General features: G+C 43.6%; 1 protein-coding gene across 2 annotated transcripts in view; it reads right to left on the minus strand.

Moving 5' to 3' along the window:
* CPNE5 (copine 5) overlaps positions 1-22,321 on the minus strand; it is a 199,873-nt gene that overhangs the window by 17,083 nt on the left and 160,469 nt on the right. The window contains exons 13-14 of one of the 2 annotated variants that reach the window (XM_067467959.1): positions 12,889-12,938; positions 11,149-11,210 (exon numbers count right to left, since the gene is read on the minus strand). In XM_067467959.1, the coding sequence (XP_067324060.1) occupies positions 11,149-11,210; positions 12,889-12,938 (112 nt within the window). Of the gene's footprint in view, positions 1-11,148; positions 11,211-12,888; positions 12,943-22,321 lie in introns of both variants that reach the window. The other variant, XM_060773230.2, reaches the window with a different exon arrangement.

Here is a 22,321-nt window from a genome sequence, read left to right on the forward strand (position 1 = left end):
ATTTATTTATTATTTGCACTTATTGACCGCCACTCTCAGCCCGAAGGCGACTCGTGGTGGTGTACAGAACATCGAACATAAAGACAACAGTTACAGTAAATCAGGATCATAACACACAACTTACTAACACACAGCTAATTAAACTAAAAATCCGCTTCGTCTTGTTTGGGTCATAATCAGTCTCATCGTCATAGTTCATTCCGGTGGTCATTCCGAACATAGCACTTAATTGAAGGCCTTTCCGAAGAGCCAGGTTTTCAGGCCCTTACGGAAGGCCATGAGGGAGGGCGCCTGTCTAATTTCGGCAGGGAGGGAGTTCCACAGCCGGGGGGCCACCACCGAGAAGGCCCGCTCTCTAGTCCCCGCCAAGCGTGCCTGTGAGGCAGGCGGGACCGAGAGGAGGGCCTCCCCGGATGATCTCAAGGTCCTCGTGGGCTGGTAGGCTGAGATGCGGTACTCAAGGTATTTTGGGCCGGAACCGTTTAGGGCTTTGTAGGTTAGCACCAGCACCTTGAATTGGGCCCGGTAGCTAATCGGCAGCCAGTGAAGCTGGGACAGCAAGGGCGTTGTGCGCTCCCTGCGTCCCGCTCCAGTTAACAACATGGCTGCCGCGCGCTGGACTAGCTGGAGCTTCCGGGCCGTCTTCAGGGGCAGCCCCACGTAGAGAGCGTTGCAGTAGTCGAGGCGGGATGTGACCAAAGCGTGTACCACCGTGGCCAAGTCAGACTTCCCAAGATACGGGCGCAGCTGGCGCACGAGCCGAAGCTGTGCAAATGCTCCCCTGGTCACCGCTGAAACCTGGGGATCCAGGCTCAGCGATGAATCCAGGGTCACACCCAAGCTGCGAACCTGCGCCTTCAAGGGGAGTGCGACCCCGTCCAGCACAGGCTGTAACCCTATACCCTGTTCGGCCTTGCGACTGACCAGGAGTACCTCTGTCTTGTCTGGATTTAATTTGAGTTTGTTCGCCCTCATCCAGACCATTACAGCGGCCAGGCACCGGTTCAGGACTTCGACAGCCTCCTTAGTAGCAGGTGGGAAGGAGTGACAGAGTTGGACGTCATCTGCGTACAGATGACACCGCACCCCGAAACTCCGGATGATCTCACCCAGCGGCTTCATGTAGATGTTAAACAGCATGGGGGACAGTATGGAGCCCTGAGGAACACCACAGGTCAACGGCTGTGGTGTTGAACAGGAGTCCCCCAATAACACCTTCTGGGTGCGACCCTCCAGAAATGACTGGAGCCACCGCAAAGCGGTGCCCCCAAGACCCATCTCTGCAAGGCGTCCCAGAAGAATACCGTGGTCGACGGTATCGAAGGCCGCTGAGAGGTCCAGAAGCACCAACAGGGACACACTCCCCCTGTCTAGCTCCCGGCGGAGATCATCCACTAAGGCGACCAAGACCGTCTCGGTACCATGTCCCGGTCTGAAGCCAGACTGTGCCGGATCCAGATAATCCGTGTCTCTCAAGAATACCTGGAGTTGTGAGGCCACCACGCTTTCCATGACTTTGCCCAAGAAGGGAAGATTGGAAACAGGCCGAAAGTTGTCAAATTTAGTGGGGTCCAGTGATGGTTTCTTCAACAGCGGCTTTATAATAGCCTGTTTTAGGCTCGCTGGAATCGTGCCTTCCCGAAGGGAGGCATTAACCACCACCGTTACCTACTCAGCCAATCCCCCTCTGGCCTCTTTCAGAAGCCAGGATGGGCAGGGGTCTAGGATGGACGTGGTGGGCCTCATTCCTCCAAGTATCTTGTCCACATCCTCGGGTTTCACAAACTGAAAAGAATCCAACAAAATAGGACAAGCAGGTGCTTGTGTCACATCCACAGAGACTGCATTTAATGTGGCGTCCAGCCCAGAACGGATCAAAGCGACTTTGTCTGCAAAGAACCGAGCAAATGCTTCACAGCGCGTGTCCGCATTGTCAGGGCTCCCACCTGAGGTAGGGGGAGTTAAAAGACCTCTGAGAATCCGAAACAACTCCGCCGGACGGTTTTTTGCAGACGCAATAGTAGCCGCAAAGAAAGTCTTCTTTGCGGCTTTTATTGCCGCGGCATATGCCCTTAAAAAGGACACAAACCGTGCTTGGTTTGGCTCGCTTGGGTCCGAGCGCCACACGCTCTCTAGTTCCCTCTTCCTTCGCTTCATCGCTGCCAGCTCCTCAGTGAACCAAGGAGCTGGTTTAGCTCGGTTACTTGAGAGGGGACGTTCCGGAGTGATCCTGTCAATTGCCCTGGTCATCTCCCCATTCCAGAGAGCGACCAAGGCCTCGACATGGTCACCTACCGAGGTGGCGGGAAAATCCCCAAGAGCCGTCAGGAATCCGTTCGGATCCATAAGCCTCCTGGGGCGGACCATCTTAATGGGTCCTCCACCTTTGCGGAGGTTAGGGGGCGCAGTGAGCCTAAATCTGATCAGGAAGTGGTCGGTCCATGGCAACGGAGAGATGGACAACTCCTCTACACCGCCACCTTGCTCCCATCCCTGGCAGAAAACCAAGTCCAATGTGTGTCCAGCACAGTGGGTGGGGCCAGTTATTTGTTGGGACAGCCCCATGGTTGCCATGGCAGACATGAAGTCCTGAGCCGCTCCTGTGAGGGTCACCTCGGCGTGGATGTTGAAGTCCCCCAGCACAAGGAGCCGTTGGGACTCCACCACCAGGCTCGAGACCACCCCTGCTAGCTCAGGCAGGGAGACTGTAGTGCAGCGAGGTGGACGGTACACTACAAGAATCCCTATTCTGTCCCGGTCACCCACCCTCAGGTGGACGCATTCGAAATTTGTGGTCTGCGGGATGGGACTCCTGGTCAGATGGATGGAATCTCTATAGACCACTGCGACCCCGCCTCCCCGTCCTCCGGCTCTTGGTTGGTGTTGCACGGAGAAGCCTGGAGGACAGAGCTGGGAGAGGTTTACGCCCCCCGCTTCATCCAGCCAGGTCTCCGTGATGCACGCCAGATCTGCCCGCTCCTCCAGGATTAAATCCTGGATCCAAGTTGTTTTTCCGTTGACAGATCTGGCGTTCAACAACACCACCTTCAAACCAGAGGGTCCGCTCACCTGGTTACACCAATTTACCTTAGGAGACCGGTTGGGGGTTGTTAATATGGATAAGCGGTCCGAATTAGGCCGAATTCGAGGTCTCCTTTTCCCGCATCTCCTCCTTCCCACCACGACCTCTATGGGGGCCCCTCGGCTCATGGAACACCTCCCCCCCTCCATGCCGCAGTCTAACGCCAAGGTCTTACTTCCCGCTTTATTTGTTGTTTGACTTTCTGGTCTTTGCCAGTCTACTTTCTTCCCCACTACCCCCCTCCCCACTTCATTTTTATTTATAGGGTCCCACCCACCTCCTCCCCTGTCCCTCACACTATACAATAGTAACAAGGATAACACACAGAGAGGGATGGGGGACCACATAGATAACAGCAGTACAAAGCGGTGTTGGATGCTCTGGCCCCACCACTAGAATAGTTCATAAAGTGCACAATACAGAGCTAGATCAAAGTGCAATCGCTATAATAGCTAAAGTGCAATAGCTAAAGTGCAGTAACTAAGGTGCGGCACGGAGGGCTAGGAAGGGGCGAAAGTGCTAATGCGGTTGGCGGCACAGGCAGGCGCCTTAAAGTGCTTCTCTTATATAAGTGCTATATCCCGTGTTAATATCACATAGTCAGCCGATATAGGCCCAGGAATGTACAGTTGATGGTATATAATCACCCTCCTATGGGGCTGAGGTGATGGTCAATTAACTCAATGCGATTATGACCCAGATGGAGTCTCAAGACCGTTGGAGTGAAGCGGATGGGGCTTCCGGGGATGGTAACTCGGCAAGGGCCACACAGTTGGTCGGCTACGGAACTACACACTCTGTACTAACACAGAAAGGCCAGCCTAGCTCATAACAACTCCAATGGCTCATAACAACTCCAATTGAATGAGTTCAGTAGGGAAGCTGCACATTAATTCCATAAACCAAGGCTGGGACTCATGTAGATTATGCATCCTGGAAAATAGAGGCAGAATAACAATCTTAGGTGGAATAGATGAGGGATGCTGGGAGTTGCAAGCTAACCACATCTGGAGGACTTTGTGGTTACATATATTGTTGAACTACCAGTCGCAGCACCCCAACCAACATAAAAAATGATACAGACTGATGAAAATTGCAGTTTTGTTAATACCTGGTTGCAGATATTGTTGAATTACCAGTCACAGCACTCCTAGTCAACACAGAAAATGGTAAGGACTGATGGAAATTGCAGTTTACTTAACATCTGGAGAGTTTCATGGTCATAAGTAATCCCCTCCAAGCCTGTCACATTTTTTTTTGCTTTTTTTCAGCAAAGACAAAGAAATTCAGATGCAAGGTGGTTTCAGGCCTTTTAGATCTCTTCTTCAAAGCAGCACTTTTTAGAATACAAGCAAACCTAATTTGCAGTCAACCCTCCCTTAACATTTCCTGAGCAAGTTTGTTTAAGCTGCCAAATGTTACAAGGTGATATGAATCCACCCATTTCACAGAAGAAAACTGACATTAAGTGGTTGCCAACTATTTTATTCGTCTTGTTCTTGTGTTTCTAACAACCAAAGCTGCACAGATGTTGGGAGACCTACTGCAGTGTGTCCACAACAATTTTGGTCTCATTTCAGGAGGGAAACCGCAAACAAGATAAGCAATGGGCAAAATGGTTTCCCAAGACTGAGGCAGGACACCTTCCAGCTTGTATATCATGTAATATGTTCAAAGCATTCTCCAGATGGGTTGGGTTACAACTTTCATCACTCCATGCAGCATAGCCATGGCATAACACAATTAGTGTTAACTAATTCATTTGGGAGAGGCCAATTTAAATGTTGGGTGTACCCACCATGCTGGAAAACAGCTACTTATGGGTTCTTCAAAGGAAAAAATTTATTTAGGCCTTTTCCACACAACAAAATCATAGCAATTTGATCCCATTTTAATTGCCATGGTTGCCTCCTATGGATTCCTGGGATTTCTAGTCTACTGAGGCATTAGAATCCTGAATATTTCACAAATCTATAAACCTGAGAATCACAGTTAAAGTGGAATGAATGGATTATCAGTGTGTAAAGTGAAAGAGATCTTATATCTGCATGAGGATGAAAAGGTAATTGTATTTATTTACATTAATTTTACATTAATATTCCACCTTTCCTCTGGCAAGTTCATGTTCTTCTCTATATGTCCTGACAATAACCGTGTAAGGTAGGGCGGTTTAAAAAAGCATGACTGGCCTAAGGTCAACTGGAGAGTTTTGTTTCCTAGAAGGGAAAAGAACATAGACCTTATACATCCATGTCTGACATTAATCATCAGAGCACACTAGTTAGTCACAAAAGAAGAACATGGATGGATCCTTGATGTGTGTTTAATCTTTTTTCCCACAATACTCAACTGGAAATTAGGTATTTTGGACTGAAGCTTCTAGACTCCCCTGGCCAACGTGAATAATGTCCATGCTAGCTGGGGAATTCTGGGAGTTGCAAAGTAAAAAGTATCACTTCCTGTTCCTGGACAGACCTATCTGTCAAATCAATAATGAATAAAATAGAACTTGATATTCTGAATGTGCTAAGCCTATAAGGAAAGCAAATCTTTGCCCAGCTGGCTAATTGCTCTCCCGGATGTCAGCCTGAGGCAGCGCAAACAAAGACACCACATCAGCCTGGTTGGTAGAGGAGCCTTGCTGAGAAGCCCAGTTTCCCACCAGCCCCAAGTGGGAGGACTGATGACTCAGGGAGAGGAATTAATAATTAACAAGAAATTAAACCAAGGCATAATTAAACTGAATACATCTTGTCTTGAGAAGGCATTTTTATGGCTCACAAAAATATTATGAGAGGAAATGAATTGAATCTGTTATCTGGAAAAGAGGTGATAGTTTTCAAGAGAAAGGAAAACCACACAATAAAATCTAGGGAGGAAAAGCAGTGGAGACTGATGGCTCCAGAGTCAATGATGCAGTAGATCCTCTCCAGGTTTTCACTTGAACATTAAGGGAACTATCAAAAGTGCTGAAGTTTGTATGATATGGCTTCAAGTCACCTATCTCATGGTGACCCCAAGAATTTCACAGGGCTTTCTTCAGGAAATGAGTACTCAGAGGTGGTTTTTCCAGCTCTTTCTTCAGCAGCAAATAAAGTTTATCGCCCTCCCACCCCCCTCCAAGTAGGCTCAGTGCCTAGGGAAACCACTTTACAGTTTGGGTTGAAACCCAGAGCAGATTTACTGACCCACTGGCACCAGAGCTGATTTTGGGTATATGCTATGTGTTGTTAACCAACTCACTAAATCTCTGCAACCTGAATGCTTTTTAATCCAATCAAATGCCCTTTTAGAATTTCTTCTGAGAAGTTTATAATGGCCAAGCAACAATCTGACAATGGCCAAGGAACAATCTGACCTCACTACCTCTGAGGATGCTTGCCATAGATGCAGGCGAAACGTCAGGAGAAATGCCTCTAGAACATGGCCATATAGCCCAAAAAACCCCCACAAGAACTGAGTGATTCCAGCCATGAAAGCCTTTGACAATACAAATCTGACTATTGTTGTTAAGTGCTCCGAATGAACCTATATTGAGTTCTACAGTTCGTCACCAAATTGACCTCTGATTAATTCTTTTTACAATTAGCCATTACTGCACTCTTTCCCCCCTCTGGACTAGAGTTCCCAGGAAATGGTCCAGCCAGTATAGCCACTGGCTGTGCTCACTGCAGGATTAGCAGAGCTGTAGTCTTAAAGAAAACCCCCAAGCTCTGGCTTTTGCAGAATGAGAATGCAATAAATGCAGGTGTAAATAAATACTAGGAATGTTATGGCAATACATGTCTAGGAATGTGTTGTCGAAGGCTTTCATAGCTGGAATCAATGGGTTGCTGTGAGTTTTACAGCCTGTATGGCAATGTTCCAGAAACATTTTCTCCTGACGTTTCACCCACATCCATGACAGGCATCCTCAAAGGTTGGGGGGGGGGGGGAGGGTGTCTGTTGGAAACTAGGCAAGTGACCCTAGGCATGTTTAGGAAATAAGCATTTTGCTAGTATCCAATTTTTAAATAAAGGCTAGAGTTCCACTAAGCCTGGAAATCACCATCCCAATGAAAAACTTGCCAACTGCTCATAGGATTGACTGCTGAAGGATCCAGAACATGGATGGAGGGGGAAAGCAGGCAAGAAAGGAGTATCTTGACTGATGGAGAGCTCCTCCCATGCTGCAACTTTTTGTTGCAAATCCTATTTGTACTCCCCAACTGCAGATGCTCTGAACATTGGCTTCAGGAGTGGATTATGACTAGGCCAGATATGCATCAGAAAAGTAGCTTTCAGCGCTGAGGAACTGATTTGCATTTTCCTTTGTTCTTTTTGAATGAATTTTGACTTTTAGAAGCTATTTCTCATCCCTTCTATGTCAAAGATTCTCTTTGGATGCAGGAGGAATAGGAAACAGTAAAGCTTCCACCGTGAGATGACTAGAGAAATAGTGCTGATATAACCCTTCCATTCTTCATGGAGATCATGTCAATTTGTACCCATCATTAATTTATGTCCTAAATACTTTTTCTTCCAGGACGTTCTTTTTAATTGTAGGAAGATTCCAGCTGTAGTTCTACTGGATCAGCTCCAGAGTGGCACTTAGCACAGATCTACTTGCTCTGAAGGAAGGGAGAAATGAGACAGCTTTCCAAGTCCCCTTTCATCTTGCAACATCTGTGCTTCTCAAAAAGCTCCTCTGCGGGGTTGGGCGACACTCTGGAGAAACATGAGAAGCAGTGCAGGAGGAAATCAGAAAATTAGCTCTTTGCCTAGGCATGGAGGCTGCACTGGACCCTCATATCTTCCATGAACAGAAAGAGCTTTTCATTCTATTCAAAAAATGGCCAGTCTGTGTCCAAACCAACAAAAGTAGGTTATGCAAAGGGGACTCCTTTCAGCTCAAATTCAGAATCATATTCAATTAAGATACATTTTTAGGGGCTCCAGCCCAATGGCAGGAGCAGCCAAACAAAGGAAGCATGAAAAATGCCAACATATTTGGATTAAAATCTTTTTCTGTCAGTCATTAAGCTTTAGAAAATTCACTCCAGCTTTTCAGGATGTGTTTAAAACCTGGAACAATATCAAATGGATAGTATTGTGGGAATGAGGGTATGGGATCAGTAGTTCCCCAAAAGGCTGAAGAGAGACTCCAGGTTGGCTGGATTTGGCCTGAAGGCCTGGGATTCCTTACTGATGCCATTTCAAGTACCAACAAGTATTGTTCCCTTTTGTATACATGTGTGTTGTTGACTCCTTAACATCATTGTCCATAGTAGACTGAACCATAGAGTTGGAAGAGACCACAAGAGCCATTCAGTCCAAACCCATTGTGCCATGCAGGAATACACAATCAAAGCATTCCTGACAGATGGCTATCCAGCCTCTGTTTAAAAACCTCCAGAGAAGGAAATGTCACCACATTCGGAAACAGCAAAATATTCTACTCTCGAACAACCCTTACCATCAGGAAATTTTTGCTGTTCCATTGAAATCTTTTTTCCTGTAATTGGAATCTATTGCTCCATGTCTTTTTAGTCTCTGGAGAGGAGAAAACAAGTTTTCTCCACCTTCAATGTGACATCCTTTTAATGATGTAAGCATTGCTGTTATGTCACCTCTTAGGCCCCTTCCACACAGCTGTATAAAATCACATTGAACTGGATTATATGGCAGTGAGGACTCAGATAACCCAGTTCAAAGCAGATATTGTGGATCATCTGCTTTGATATTCTGGGTTATATGGCTGTGTGGAAGGGCCCTGAATCTTCTCTTCTTCACCAGGTAACTTTGGTGACATCAACAGGAGTTACATTGGACATGATTCCATTGATTTTAATGAGTGAAAGTATGCCGAATGTTGGGTCTAAACAAGTTATTTCCCCAAGGCCCTGGGCATTGTTTTCCATGTATTTCTTTTGTTGCTTCCCAAATAGTTATTTTCCTGATAGGATGTAATCTGATCAAAACTCTTTGGTCCATATAACACGTTTCTTTCTTGTGATCCTTTAAACATTACCTATCGGCTAAGAGTCTCAGCCTCAGGTGGTATAAGTAATATGCATAGCATTGTCAGCAGAACTACCATCTGATGCTACTGATAGACATTATGGTACCGCAAGCTGCATACTTTCCTGAGTCACCATAATTTTCACCCTCTTCCCATCTGCCTGGTTCTTTGTACATTTTGAAACTTGAAAATGCCAGGAAATGATAATTCACATGCATATGGATATATAGAGAGATATAAAGAAAGACCTTTATAAGTATGAGAAAAAGCATACATATATTTTTGCACAAGGAAATGCCAGTACAGTGGATCAGATAACATGTTTGGTGCAATACCGTGTCAGCTGTGGTTTTTGTGTCAACAGGGTGAGTCCCCCTTCGGGGGGAGAAGGGCGGGGTATAAATATAGGAAATAAATAAATAAATTTTAGTTCAGATAACTTTATATATACAGTTAGCTCTCCATATTCATGGATTATGTGCCCACAAATACAATAATCCAGAACTTGAAAATATTACCCTTCCCAATAAATAAATAAATAAATAAATAATTCACAAAGCAAACCTTGATTTTGCCATTTTATATTAGAGGCACCATTTTACTATGCCACACACACACACTTATATATACATACATATACACACAGACACACAGGGATTTGAGTGCCCATGGATTTTGTTTTTCACAAGGAACCCTGGAACCAAACCCCAGTAGATACCAAGGACCACCATATTTAGTTAAACAACAGAATCACTAAAAAATCCCCGCTGTTGGTGAATTATCTAGACAGCTATTGGGACAATGGAAAAGAGTGTCTGGTGTTTCCTGAGATTGATGTATATCAGTATGAAATACATATTGGTATGCAATCCACATTTGGCAGTTTGTCAGCTTTGTTGCATAGTAACGTAACAGCAGCCTTCTACTAGGCATGAACATTATGAAACTGACCCATTCTAATTCCTGTATATCCACGTACAAAAACAAAATTCCTATATAGGATCCACTTTTATCATTCCTCAAATTTTGGGAAATGTGGCTTACAATTTAAAGCAAGAACAATCCAGTTTTTTTTAAAAAAAATACAGTGAACATTAAAATGGAATTAAAATATTCATGATATTAAAAATTCAACCATGCATTTAAAATGATAAAAAGCCATTTAAAACAGTTCTGTTTAAAACAATACTGTACCTTCTTAAAAGACTACACTCTAAAAACTTTCTGTTTAAAAAGCAAAAGGAATTTGCTTGCCAACTGAAGAACAATAAACAAAGGGCCATTCTGACCTCCCTGAGATGTGGTTTCCAGAGACTAGGGGTAGCTCTGTCTTCAGCCCCTTCCACACAGCTGAATAAAATACCACAGTATCTGCTTTGAACTAGGATAAATGGCAATGTGGACTCAGATAACCAAGTTCAAAGCTGACACTGTGGGATATTCTGGGTTATATGGCTGTGTGGAAGGACCCTAGGAGTGAATGGAGCTGTGCTAGCAAGGAAGTCGTATGGCCCTTGTAACCTGCCCCAGTTAAAATTATGGTTGCCGCTCATTGCACCAGCTGAAGTTTCTGAACGGTCTCCAAAGGCAGCCCCTTCCGCACTGCTGTATAAAACCCACATTGAACTGAATTATATGGTAGCGTGGACTCAGATAACCCAGTTCAAAGCAGATATTGTGAGATTTTTTTGCCTTGATATTCTGGGATATAGGGCTGTGTGGAAGGGTATTAAGAAAAGAAAAGACTCAAGGAGGCTATAGCAATTAAATGTCAAAGAAGCATAAAACAAAAATTGAAATTTATCACAAGGAATAAAAATTTCCAACAAACAACAAAAGGAGCAAACCAAGGTAATGACAAATGAGTGCAGTATCCACATACTTACGGATGGGACATTTTCTCAACTGAAGGATTAAGTAAAAAATCAAGTGGTCTGCCTCACCCTGAAGTTTTGGGGCTGATACTTGGGGGGGGGGGGGGGGAGGGGTTGCATCCATAAATTAAAATAAGATGGTCCAACTACCAACCAACAGTTCTTCTATTCTGATTAGGGAATCTACTTACCCTCCCTTGATGTAGTCTAGAAATGTGTGCTCTGATTCTGTCGCAAATGAGAGCAAGGTAACCTTGAAAATAAAGAAACAGAGGTACCATCACACAGGCGACCCTGATGAACTTATTATTGATACAGCCAAATGTTCATTTACTTTCTGCTATGACATTTGTATGTAAACCTGTACCTTCTTTCAACTAAAGTTAGGCAGGAATGCTTTGTAGAGTATAAGGATGGATGGCAGATTTGATGTGATTGTCCTTTAACTGGCATATCATGGGTGGAAACATTCAACACGTTTTTCTTTTCTATTTGACAAAGGAATAGGCTCTTGTTGTGTCCAGTGGCTGCAGTCAGGTAAATAAAGAGGGAGATGTTGAGCTGAGCCTTAGATACACCCACTTGATATGTAACTTAGGGCCTTTCCACGCAGTCCTATATCCCAGAATATCAGGACAGAAAATCCCACATTATCTGAGTGTGGACTCAGAAGTTATTGTGGGATTTTCTGCCTTGATATTCTGGGATATAGGCCCCCTACACTAACATATATCACAGGATGTGATCCCAGGTTATCTGCTTTAAACTGAATTATATGAGTCTCCACTGACAGATAATCCGGGATAAACAGATAATCCGGGGCAGGCTCAGATCCTGGGATATAGGGACAATGTGGAAGGGACCATAGACATAAATGCAAATTAAAATAATTACAATGTAATGTAAAAGTCATTAAATTGTAAGCATTCAAAAACTAAGAATAAGAAAGTGAATTAAACTATAGTAATTAAAGTGATATCAAACTGCTATTTGGATAATCTCAGAATGTATCAAAAGTATATAGTTACTGCAGTTAGGCAGTATTTTGAAGGGTGTGGCCCCATTCTATAAAATCAGTGCCTTCGATGAATTTGTAATCCAATGAAGAGTTTAAAATCCTCAGCTAGAGTGAAGAACTAGAATTAGAAGAGAATCCCAACTATCTCACCAAACTATCAACCCCAGGAGCCCATAGGATAGAGTCATGGCACTTAAAATGGTATTATACTGTTGTAACTGTTTAGTGTAGGTAGATGGAATTATACATGGAGGAAAATGATGAGAGTGCATTGGACCTCAAGAAGATCACACCAATCCATACTCCAGGAATTAAAGCCCAACTGCTCACTGGAAGGAAAGATATTAAAGACATAGATGAAATACTTTGACCACATAATGAGAAGACAGGATGGCTTGGGGAAGATAATGATAATGGGACAATGAAAGGAAAAAGGAAGAGGGGCTGACCAAGGACAAGATGGATGGATCGTATCCTTGAATTGACTGGCTTGACCTTGAAAGAGTTGGGGGTGATGACAGCCGACAGGGAGCTATGGAGTGAGCTCGTCCTTGAGGTCACGAAGAGTCAGAAACGACTGAACAAATAAACAACAAATACATAGAATTGCCACCCTGTTTTTTGGCCTACATCTGTGTAGCATGAGATCCATTATGTCTTGGGAAGTAGGGCAGAAGTAATTTCTTGATGGCACATTCTTATTTAGTGCACGGTTTTCATTCATGTACATAATGGCCCTCCTGCAGTTGAGTTTAAAAATTAATTAAATTCCAACCAGTTGACCAAAATATGGCCCATGCTACTGAGATACTGAGTCTAAAACCATCGGAGAAAGTATATCTCTGCTCTTGTTCAGCTTTAAAAGGATTTCTTTTTAGAAACATAAAACACGAGTTAAAATAATGTTACTCACTGTTCCAGAATTAATGTACTTCTTTTTCTTCATCTTCTTCTTGGGATTCACTACCTGAATAAGAAAAATAGGAAAAGAATAGCAAGTGAGGGTGATGCCAAATGGCTGTGGAAGATGCATTAAGAGCTGATATGTAAAAACTACTATAGTTGCATTGGTACAGATATTTACATTTCTTTATGCTAGACAGTTGGATAGTGGTAAGGTTTGCAATACAGATGTGCCACATTTGAGTTCTATATAATTAAATATCACAAGCACAGTTGCACTTTAAATACTGAAATATTCATATTTTAACAACAATACAATAAATTATTTTTAAAATTTGACATATATGCATGCAACCTACATGGTGCTTATACAGGACTGCATTAGGCTCGTAATACTATAGGATGCTCTGGTACCAGACCGTTACTCCAAATTATGTGGATTTGACTTTCTGTTCCAGATCTGAGACATTCCCTGAGTTATAACAGATGCAAATTCAAACATCAAATAGGAAATAATTTTTTGTAGTAAGAAACTATTGAAAATTCAAAGCAAATACTTTATATATTATTACACTGTAAACTACCACAGCATGTGTACAAATAATATTTTATAAAATAGATCTGACGTACAATGATAATCTTCTGTCCTGGTGTGTCATCAAAAAAGGGAAACAACATTTCTATATTAAGTCCGATCACAGCTACCAAGTTCTAAACAAACTATTTTGGGATGCTGCATTCAGTAGACATGATTATTTGTAGTTAGCATGAAGTACATACGCAATGATAGGAAAATTATTGTTTGCATATTTGCTATTTTGGAAGAGTGAAAGGCAACAAAATACAATAGGAAAACAGATTATGTTCCAAGTCTCTTGGACGTGTGATTGAAATGCATTTGTGATTTAAAAAAGGATGACTGTTAGACGCCAAATCCCTGGCTCTGCATTCTTTTCTCTGAGGGCAGGAGATGGTCTAACACTTTGCCACTGTTATGAATCGTTATGTAAATATCTGATATGCAGGATGTATTCTCATTCACTGGACCAAATTTGGCACAAATACCCAATATGCCCAAATTTAAATACTGGTGGGGTTGGGATGGGAGGATTGATTTTATCATTTGGGAGTTGTAGTTGCTGGGACTTATAGTTCACCTACATTCAAAGAGCATTCTGAACTCTACCAACGATGGAATTGGACCAAACTTGGCACACAGAACTCCTATGACCAGCGGAAAATACTGGAAGGGTTTGGTGGGCATTGACCTTGAGGTTTTGAGTTGTAGTTCGCCTACATCCAGAGAGCACTGTGGACTCAAACAATGATGGATCTGGATCAAACTTGGCACGAATATTCAATATGCCCAAATGTGAACAGTGGTGGAATTTAGGGGAAATAGACCTTGACATTTGGGAGCTGTAGTTGCTGGGATTTGTAGTTCACCTACAACCAAAGAGCATTCTGAAGCCCACCAATGATAGAATTAGGCCGAACTTCCCACACAGAACCCCCATGACCAGCAGAAAATACTGTGTTTTCTAATGGTCTTTGGTGACCCCTCTGGCAACCCCTCGCGACCCCCCCCCCCCGGGGTCCCGACCCCCAGGTTGAGAAACACTGGTCTAACAGGACCAGCACTAACATTAGGCCAAGTGAAGTAACCCTTTCAAGTGGCAGATGCCCAGGGAGGGGGCAATAGTGGCTGCCTACTAGCTGTTTTTCACTGTTATTTAGAGGTCTCATTGCAAAGAAGAAAGATATGGGAGCTGTACATCTGTCTTGGTGTCGTAAGAGAATGCTATTCCCACCATCAGTGCAAACATGTGATTTGGTTCTCATGCAAAGGATGAGTTGGGGTTCCCAACTCATCCTTTGCATCAGGCAGCAAAATGTCTTGAGCTGATATCTTGCTTTAATTTGTTGTAAGCTACCTTGGGGTTCCATGTCAAGGGGAAGGTGAAATATTAAATATATACATACATAAAAGTGAGGTGCAAAACACCTTTCTCAGTGTCTATTCTCAGTAAATAGTGGGGAAAATGGAAGGAAGGAAGAGGGGCCGACCAAGGGCAAAGTGGATGGATGGTATCCTTGAAGTGACTGGCTTGACTTTGAAGGAGCTGGGGGTGGTGATGGCCAACAGGGAGCTCTGGCATGGGCTGGTTCATGAGGTCACAAAGAGTTGGAAGCAACTGAATGAATAAACAACAACATTCTCTATATCTGGTCCCATCTTCACTGTCTATGGTGCTTGATTCCAGGTAACGAAAGGAGGAGGTTCAGGGTGATGTTGTGGTTTGAACACTGTACTTACTTACTTAGGCAATCCTCATTTTCTGAGCATGATGGCCTTCCAAGTGCAGTGCCTTGGCGGTGGATACGTAGGTGACTGTGGAGCCCTATTCTTGATCCCTATGTTCTTCCTCAGTGAGGGCATCATTTTCCAGGTGGAAGGCATGCTTGGTCAGGGTTGTTTTGATGTACATTCCTCTTGACACATTTCTCCCTTCTGCTCTCCATTTGTGCCTCTTTGAATTCTGCAGCACTGCTGGTCACAGCTGATCTCCAGTTAGAGTGCTCAAGGGACAGGGCTCCCCTGTTTTTGGTGTCCATGCCACAGTTTTTAAGGTTGGCTTTAAGCCCATCTTTAAATCTCTTTTCCTGTCCACCAACATTCCACTTTCCATTCTTGAGTTAGGGGTATAGTAACTGCTTTGGGAGATGATGATTGGGCATTCAGACAATGTAGCCAGTCCAGCGGAGTTGACAGCGTAGGAGCATCGTTTCAATGCTGGTGGTCTTTGCTTCTTCCAGCAAACTGCTATTTGTCTGCCTTCCTTCCCAAATAATTTTCAGGATTTTTCAAAGGCAATGCTGATGGAATTGTTCCAGGAGTTGAGTGTGATGTTTGTAGACAGTCCACATTTTGCAGCTGTATAACAGGGTTGGGAGGACAATAGCTTAAACAAACACCTCGGTCTCCCTATGGATGTCCTGGTCCTCAAACTCTCTGCTTCATTTGGAAAAATGCTGCACTCACAGAGATCAGGAGGTGTTGTATTTCAGTATCAATGTTGACTTTTGTGGAGAGGTGAACACTGCACTACAACTCAGGAGACTAGGGCTCAAATCACCAAACATTAAAACCGACTGGGGATACATCAACATTGTAGAATTCATGCCGTTTGACATAACTTTAACTGCCATGTTTCAATGCTATGGCATCCTTGGATTGGTAGTTTAGTGAATCACTGGCACTTTTTGGCAGAGAAAGCTAAAGACACTGTAAAACGATAACTTCCAGGATTCCATAGCATTGAGTCATGGCAGTTAAGTGTTGTCAAACTATATTAATTCTACACAACAGGTGCACTCTCTGTTTCAAGCTATAGAGCAGGGGTCCCCAAACTACGGCCCGCGGGCCACTTCCGGCCCACCAAGGGAACTTATCTGGCCCGCAGAGGAGTAGCGCCCCCCCACACAGTGCCCCTCCCTTGGATGGCTCACGCTATCCATCAGGCCTGATGGGCAGCGTGAGTCAGCCAAGGGCAGCTGCTCCGTGTGGCCTACTCATGCACAAAGCAGCTTGCGAGGTGCTTTACTCGCAAGTAGGCCACGCGGGGCTGCTCCTCCCTTGGCAGGCTCACGTTATCCATCAGGCCGATGGGCAGCGTGAGCCACCCAAGGGCAGCTGCTCCGTGTGGTCTACTCATGCGTAAAGCACCTCGCGAGGTGCTTCACTTGCAAGTAGGCCGCACGGGGCTGCTCCTCCCTTGGCAGGCTCACGCTATCCGTCAGGCCTGATGGGCACCGTGAGCCAGCCAAGTGCAGCTGCTCCGTGTGGTCTACTCGCACGTAAAGCACCTCGTGAGGTGCTTTACTCGCAAGTAGGCCACGCAGGGCTGCTCCTCCCTTGGCAGACTCACGCTATCCATCAGGCCCGATGGGCAGCGTGAGCCAGACAAGGGAGGCTGCACCATGCAGTCATGCCGGCCACATGACCTTGGAGGTGTCTACGGACAATGCCGGCTCTTCGACTTAGAAATGCAGATGAGCACCACACTCCAGAGTCAGACACGACTGGACTTCGTGTCAGTGGAAAAACCTTTAACTAGGAAAATTGTGGAAGATCTAGGGTGGGAGAAAGAACTCTTGTCTGTTGGAGTTAGGTATTAATGTTTCAATTGGCCACCTTGATTACCATATCATGGCCTGACAGTTTTTAGGGAGAATCCTTTGTTGAGAGGTGATTAGCTGGCCCTGATTGTTTCTTGTCTGGAGTTCCCCTGTGTTTGAGTGTTGTTCTTTATTTACAGTTATAATTTTAGAGTTTTTTAAATACTGGTAGTCAGATTTTGTTCAGACTAGAAATAGGAAGATTTCCCATTCTCTGCTCCTGGAATTACTGCCTAAAGAGGGCTAGAAAGAACCCCCTCTAAGGACCCTTCCACACAGCAAAATAAGATATGTGCAATGTGCATAGGATTTTTTAATTAAGTTTTTTTTAAAAAAAAACTATAGTTCGGCCCTCCAACGGTCTGAGGGACAGTGAACTGGCCCCCGGTTTAAAAAGTTTGAGGACCCCTGCTATAGAGCCTTGACCTTGCAAATTCTACCTCACTTACATAGCTTAGATCTAAAAAGCTATAAAGAAATCCTACAGCAGCTTTGAGACAGAGAAAAAGAAATGTCTAGCATAGGTTTCCATAAACTCCAGTCTTCTTTATCAGATGCATCTAACTTGTGCTAGAAATTTATTTACCTCACTTAGAATCAAAGTGTAAAGATGTCACCAATTTGTAACGATGCCACCACTTTGTAAAGACGACACCAGAAGCAGTAGGGCCATCACTGAGTTATTAGGGTCTCCTATTATTTGTAATGGATTTATAAAATTGATAACACAGTTAATAGCTTGTAATATTTTGTTGGGCTTTCTTTAATGTGCAGCGCGGCTTGACTTGAAAGTATTCGTAACAGAGACTTGGCTTTAAGAGAAACTGTAAGAAATGTAATGAAGTATAGAAGAAGCTTAATGGTTTCGATGTTTCTTAACTACTAGAGGCACATTTCTTTAGAGGTTACATTTATAACATTTCAAAAAGCAACTCTTGAGAGGACTGTTCCTTCCACTAAACAGGTTTTAACTTTATTTTTCTTCAAACTGAGTTTCTTTCCTTAACAGTTCACTTCAGGTACCAGCTTATTCCTTCCCTATGTTATTTCTGTTGCAGTAAAGATGCTTACTGGGATTCTCTCCCCCTTTTTGCTCATACACTAACTACTAATCTAAATAAGTCAACTTGACCTATCTAAACCACACAGGCTAAAAGCCTAAATCTTCCTGGTTCTCAACACTGTAGAACCAGCCTTTCCTGCAGTTCTCAGACTACAGACTGACCGTTTTAAAATGCCTGCCCTGCCAAGTGGCAGTTGGCTCCGCCCCTTTTTCCATGGCAACCAAGCTCTGAGTGAGCCGAGCTGGCTACCATCCCCCTAGTTATGTTATTTCAAATACTTACCCTTTTTAAACACCTATCTATAATTATACATAACTGTAGGTTACAATTCACACTTCATCACACAAAGGTGCTGTAGGATTCCTTTATAGCTTTTTAATGCTAATATAGTTAAGTGAGTTCTATTAGAGAAAGAACAGAGGGAAAGAAAGATTGTGAGTGGGGTGAGGTGCTATGAGGTTTCTAACCTCTGTGAAGCTGGGTTTCTTACCAGCAGAAAACTTAAAGCATGCTGAGCCAATAAACTATCCTTGATTTCACTTGGAGGTCTCCTCTCCGCATTCCTGTGCATGATGGTTTCCCAACTTGTCCCTTCAGATCTGAATCATACTCACCACAATGTGTTATTTGAGCTATATTGGTATTAATGAGGCTACCTCTAAGGCACAAGCAGAAATAAGCTAGCTCTTTCTCTTACATACTGGCTAATGGGAACAAGGATTAATTTTGAAGTATAGTCAGCCCCCGGTGCGCAGCGGGTTAAACTGCTGAGCTGCTGAACTTGCTGACTGAAAGGTCGGTGGTTCAAATCTGGATAGTGGGGTGACATCCCGTTCTTAGCCCCAGCTTATGCCAACCTAGCATTTTGAAAACATAATGTGAGTAGATCAATAGGTACATCTTCAGCGGGAAGGTAACGGTGCTCCATGCAATCATGTTGGCTACATGACCTTGGAGGCATCTGGTATTGATTTGCATTTTGAAGCAAAGCAGTATGAAAAAATAGCAGAAATTATACTTAGTACTTGGTGCGCAATCAGTCATACAAGCTGTTTTATTTTTGTAGCAATCCAAACTGAAGATTAGGAAGAATTGAGTACTTGATTGTACTTTGTTTTTTAAAAAGAATAAAAAGCTCTTCAGCTTAGAAATGGAGATGAGCACCACCCCTCAGAGTTGGACACAACTAGATTTAAAGTCAAGGGGAAACATTTACCTTTCAATAGTGAGCCCTCTGTAGTAGTTGTGGATTTTGCATCCATGGATTCAACTATCCCGTTTGAATTTTTAAGAAATCCATAAAGTAAACCTTGATTTAGCCCTTTTACATAAGGGTCATCTTTTTACTATGCTATTGTATATAATGGGAATTGAGCATCCAATGGGTTTTGGCATTGATGGAGGTCTTGGAACGAAACCACAGTGGATACCAAGGGCCCATGGAATTATGTTATCGATATGTGTTTTCTCTGATCGAAAAACACATATGGCAGGGAACAAGTTCATGGGTCTAATTCAGCTCCTGGTTCATGACAGTCTTCCTGTTGGACATGCTCACTGTTCCTTATTACCCTTTCTTGCTTTTGATCGCCTTAACTATTATTGTAAAATTTACTAGTTGTGGTTAGGATGCAGTCTTTTATGTTCCAACTTCTTCCAGTCATCTTGTAAATTTGGACGGGCAATCTGCATTGCAACAACCATTTATACATGATGTCTAAAATTGATGGGAGTTGTTGTCCAACAATTTCTAGAAGGCTGCAAGTTTCGTACCCCTACTATAAGTCTTCTACATTTCCTGGCCTCTTGTTACTTTCCAGAGGACTCACATTCTTTCCAGGGCTTCTTATTGCTTCCTGGAGCTTTTGGGTGTTTGTCAATTTCCAGACGTGTTGCTGTAGCATCCGAGTGTTCCATTTACAGCTGTAGCTTTCTTTGCTTCTGAGCCTCCCACTCAGGAGTCATGACTAAACACTGGGACGTATGATTGTTTCTCGAGGGGCTGAATGTGCACTTTGAAGTGGATTTTATTTTTTGTCTTAGATGTTTTCAGTTTAATGTATTTTGCTTCTGTGAAAATGTGATTTTGAGTTTCATTTTTTGGGGAGATGGTTCCTTTGCCCTTCTTAAAAACATACAAATCCCTGGGTTGCTGTAAGTTTTTTGGGCTGTATGGCCATGTTCCAGAAGCATTATCTCCTGACGTTTTGCCCGCAACTATGGCGGGCATCCTCAAAGGTTGTGAGGACCAAATCTCAAATCTCACTTGTGGTCATAACTTTTTTTTAGCCTATCCTTCCCCTTGCTCTCCCATGGAAATGGCCTTGAGAATATACTACTATACAATGTTCCAGAATATACTGGCAATGGACTAACCTCTTGTAGCTGCATAATAAATCTGTCAGGCTTAGGAGACATCTACAGTGACCACTTATTGCAAAAGGGTCCCAGATCAGCTCCGGTTTTGTCAAACAGTGAATGGAGCTGATCTAGACTAATGCAAAGCAAGGCCACTTTAATGCAGCCTTGACCCACAGTAACCAAAGTTGAGGAATATTCTCAATTCTGGACCAGAACCCAGAGCATCTCCCAGGTTTGGACCCACATGAATAGTTTAGTCAGTTCCAAGATTTCACTGCCATCCTGTTTTTCCCGGGCTCGGGTGGCCTTGGGAAATGGGATTGCACTAGCTATTCCCTTCCATTCTCTATGTTGTTATGGTCTCTGGCCATGATATATGTTCTACCACTTGGTTTCTCTCTGCAGTCGCATTGGCTGGGGCAACAGGATGATTGGGGAAGAGAAGGAAGAGGTGGTCACCAAGCAATGCCAAATCAGGATTGGGGTGGCTGGGTGATCAGGACTTCCTCCCAACTCTGTAGTAGCATGGGTGATATTGGTGGTGCTTGTAAGAAACATCCTGGGGCTAATCCAGAATACACCATGCTGGACTGGCCCTGGAATAGTGAGTCAGTGTAGATCTGTCCCTACATAAAATTCATAGCTAACTAAAGCTTTCCTCACAGGTTCCTATCACAGCAAGCAACATCAGAATGTTCAAAGCGTGGCAGCATCCATCCATATACATTGCTGGAAAGGCAAATATATAAGAAAGTACACACATGAAAAATTAGCAGAAATACATACATGATATGCCTTAGGTAAACATGGCAGGAGTTAAGCCCATGGCACCTGCTCAGCCTCCCTTTACCTACAATTTCATGAGGTTGCCGTAAGTAGGCAAGTGACTTAAAGACTCCTGGAATATGTTCTTCCTTCCACCCTTTTTGGATTTTAATTCAGCACACAGCAAGAAAAGGTTCACCATCCCAGTAGGACATGAAATAGAAGGAATGATTCTGTTTTGCTTCAGTTCTCTTTTGTGAGCCTCTCTAAAACCTTGTTTCCTCTTCTCATTATGGTAAATTGATAAGAATCCCTTTCATAGTCAGTGATATAACTTTTACCATGGTGTGTGGAAACTGGATTTCCTGCTCACCCCTCCTTTGTGGGCTGTGTTCTGCTAAAGTCTTGCAAATTAACCCAGAACAAATCCAGGCTGTCATGATTACAGGGGGAGACATCCCTACACACAACAAACCTGTTTCCCTCCTTCCTGCACATCCTCCCATTTTTTCCTTGTCAAAAAGAAAAGCAAAGCTCTAAGAATGGAGCTGCTGGGATCTGATTGTGTCTAACTCAGGTCAGTCGTTTTAGAAACCGGCCTAGAACTGTCACATTGGATAATATTAAAGCGAAGCTGCTGCATCTAACACATGCGGAGCTCAAAAATGTTAGGTAACAGAAGAAAACACAGGCATTGGGGCACAGTGGTGTGTGTGTGTGTGTTGACACTGCTGCAGCAATTTGTATTTTTGTTCCACACACAGGCTATGCCATCTGCTCAGGAGTTCAGACACTTGGCTTGGATTGAGAGTATAAAATACAATTCATGCTCACTCTCACTAATATCCAATGCAATCTGGAAAAAAGAATGCCCTGTAGTTAAAGGGGGAAAGAACTAGCAGAAAATTACGAGCTGCTCATTGCCTGATTGAAGGAAGAACTCGGTGCAACATTTTTATAGAAACTTGTTTGTGCCACATACTGGAAAAATAAGAACAGCAGTGTATCATCAGACGAGATAAAGAAACACAAATGATCTATAAAGAAAGTGCCGATTTATCTAGTAGTTTTGTT

This window comes from Anolis sagrei, chromosome 4 (assembly GCF_037176765.1).
Source record: "Anolis sagrei isolate rAnoSag1 chromosome 4, rAnoSag1.mat, whole genome shotgun sequence".
Taxonomy (NCBI): domain Eukaryota; kingdom Metazoa; phylum Chordata; class Lepidosauria; order Squamata; family Dactyloidae; genus Anolis; species Anolis sagrei.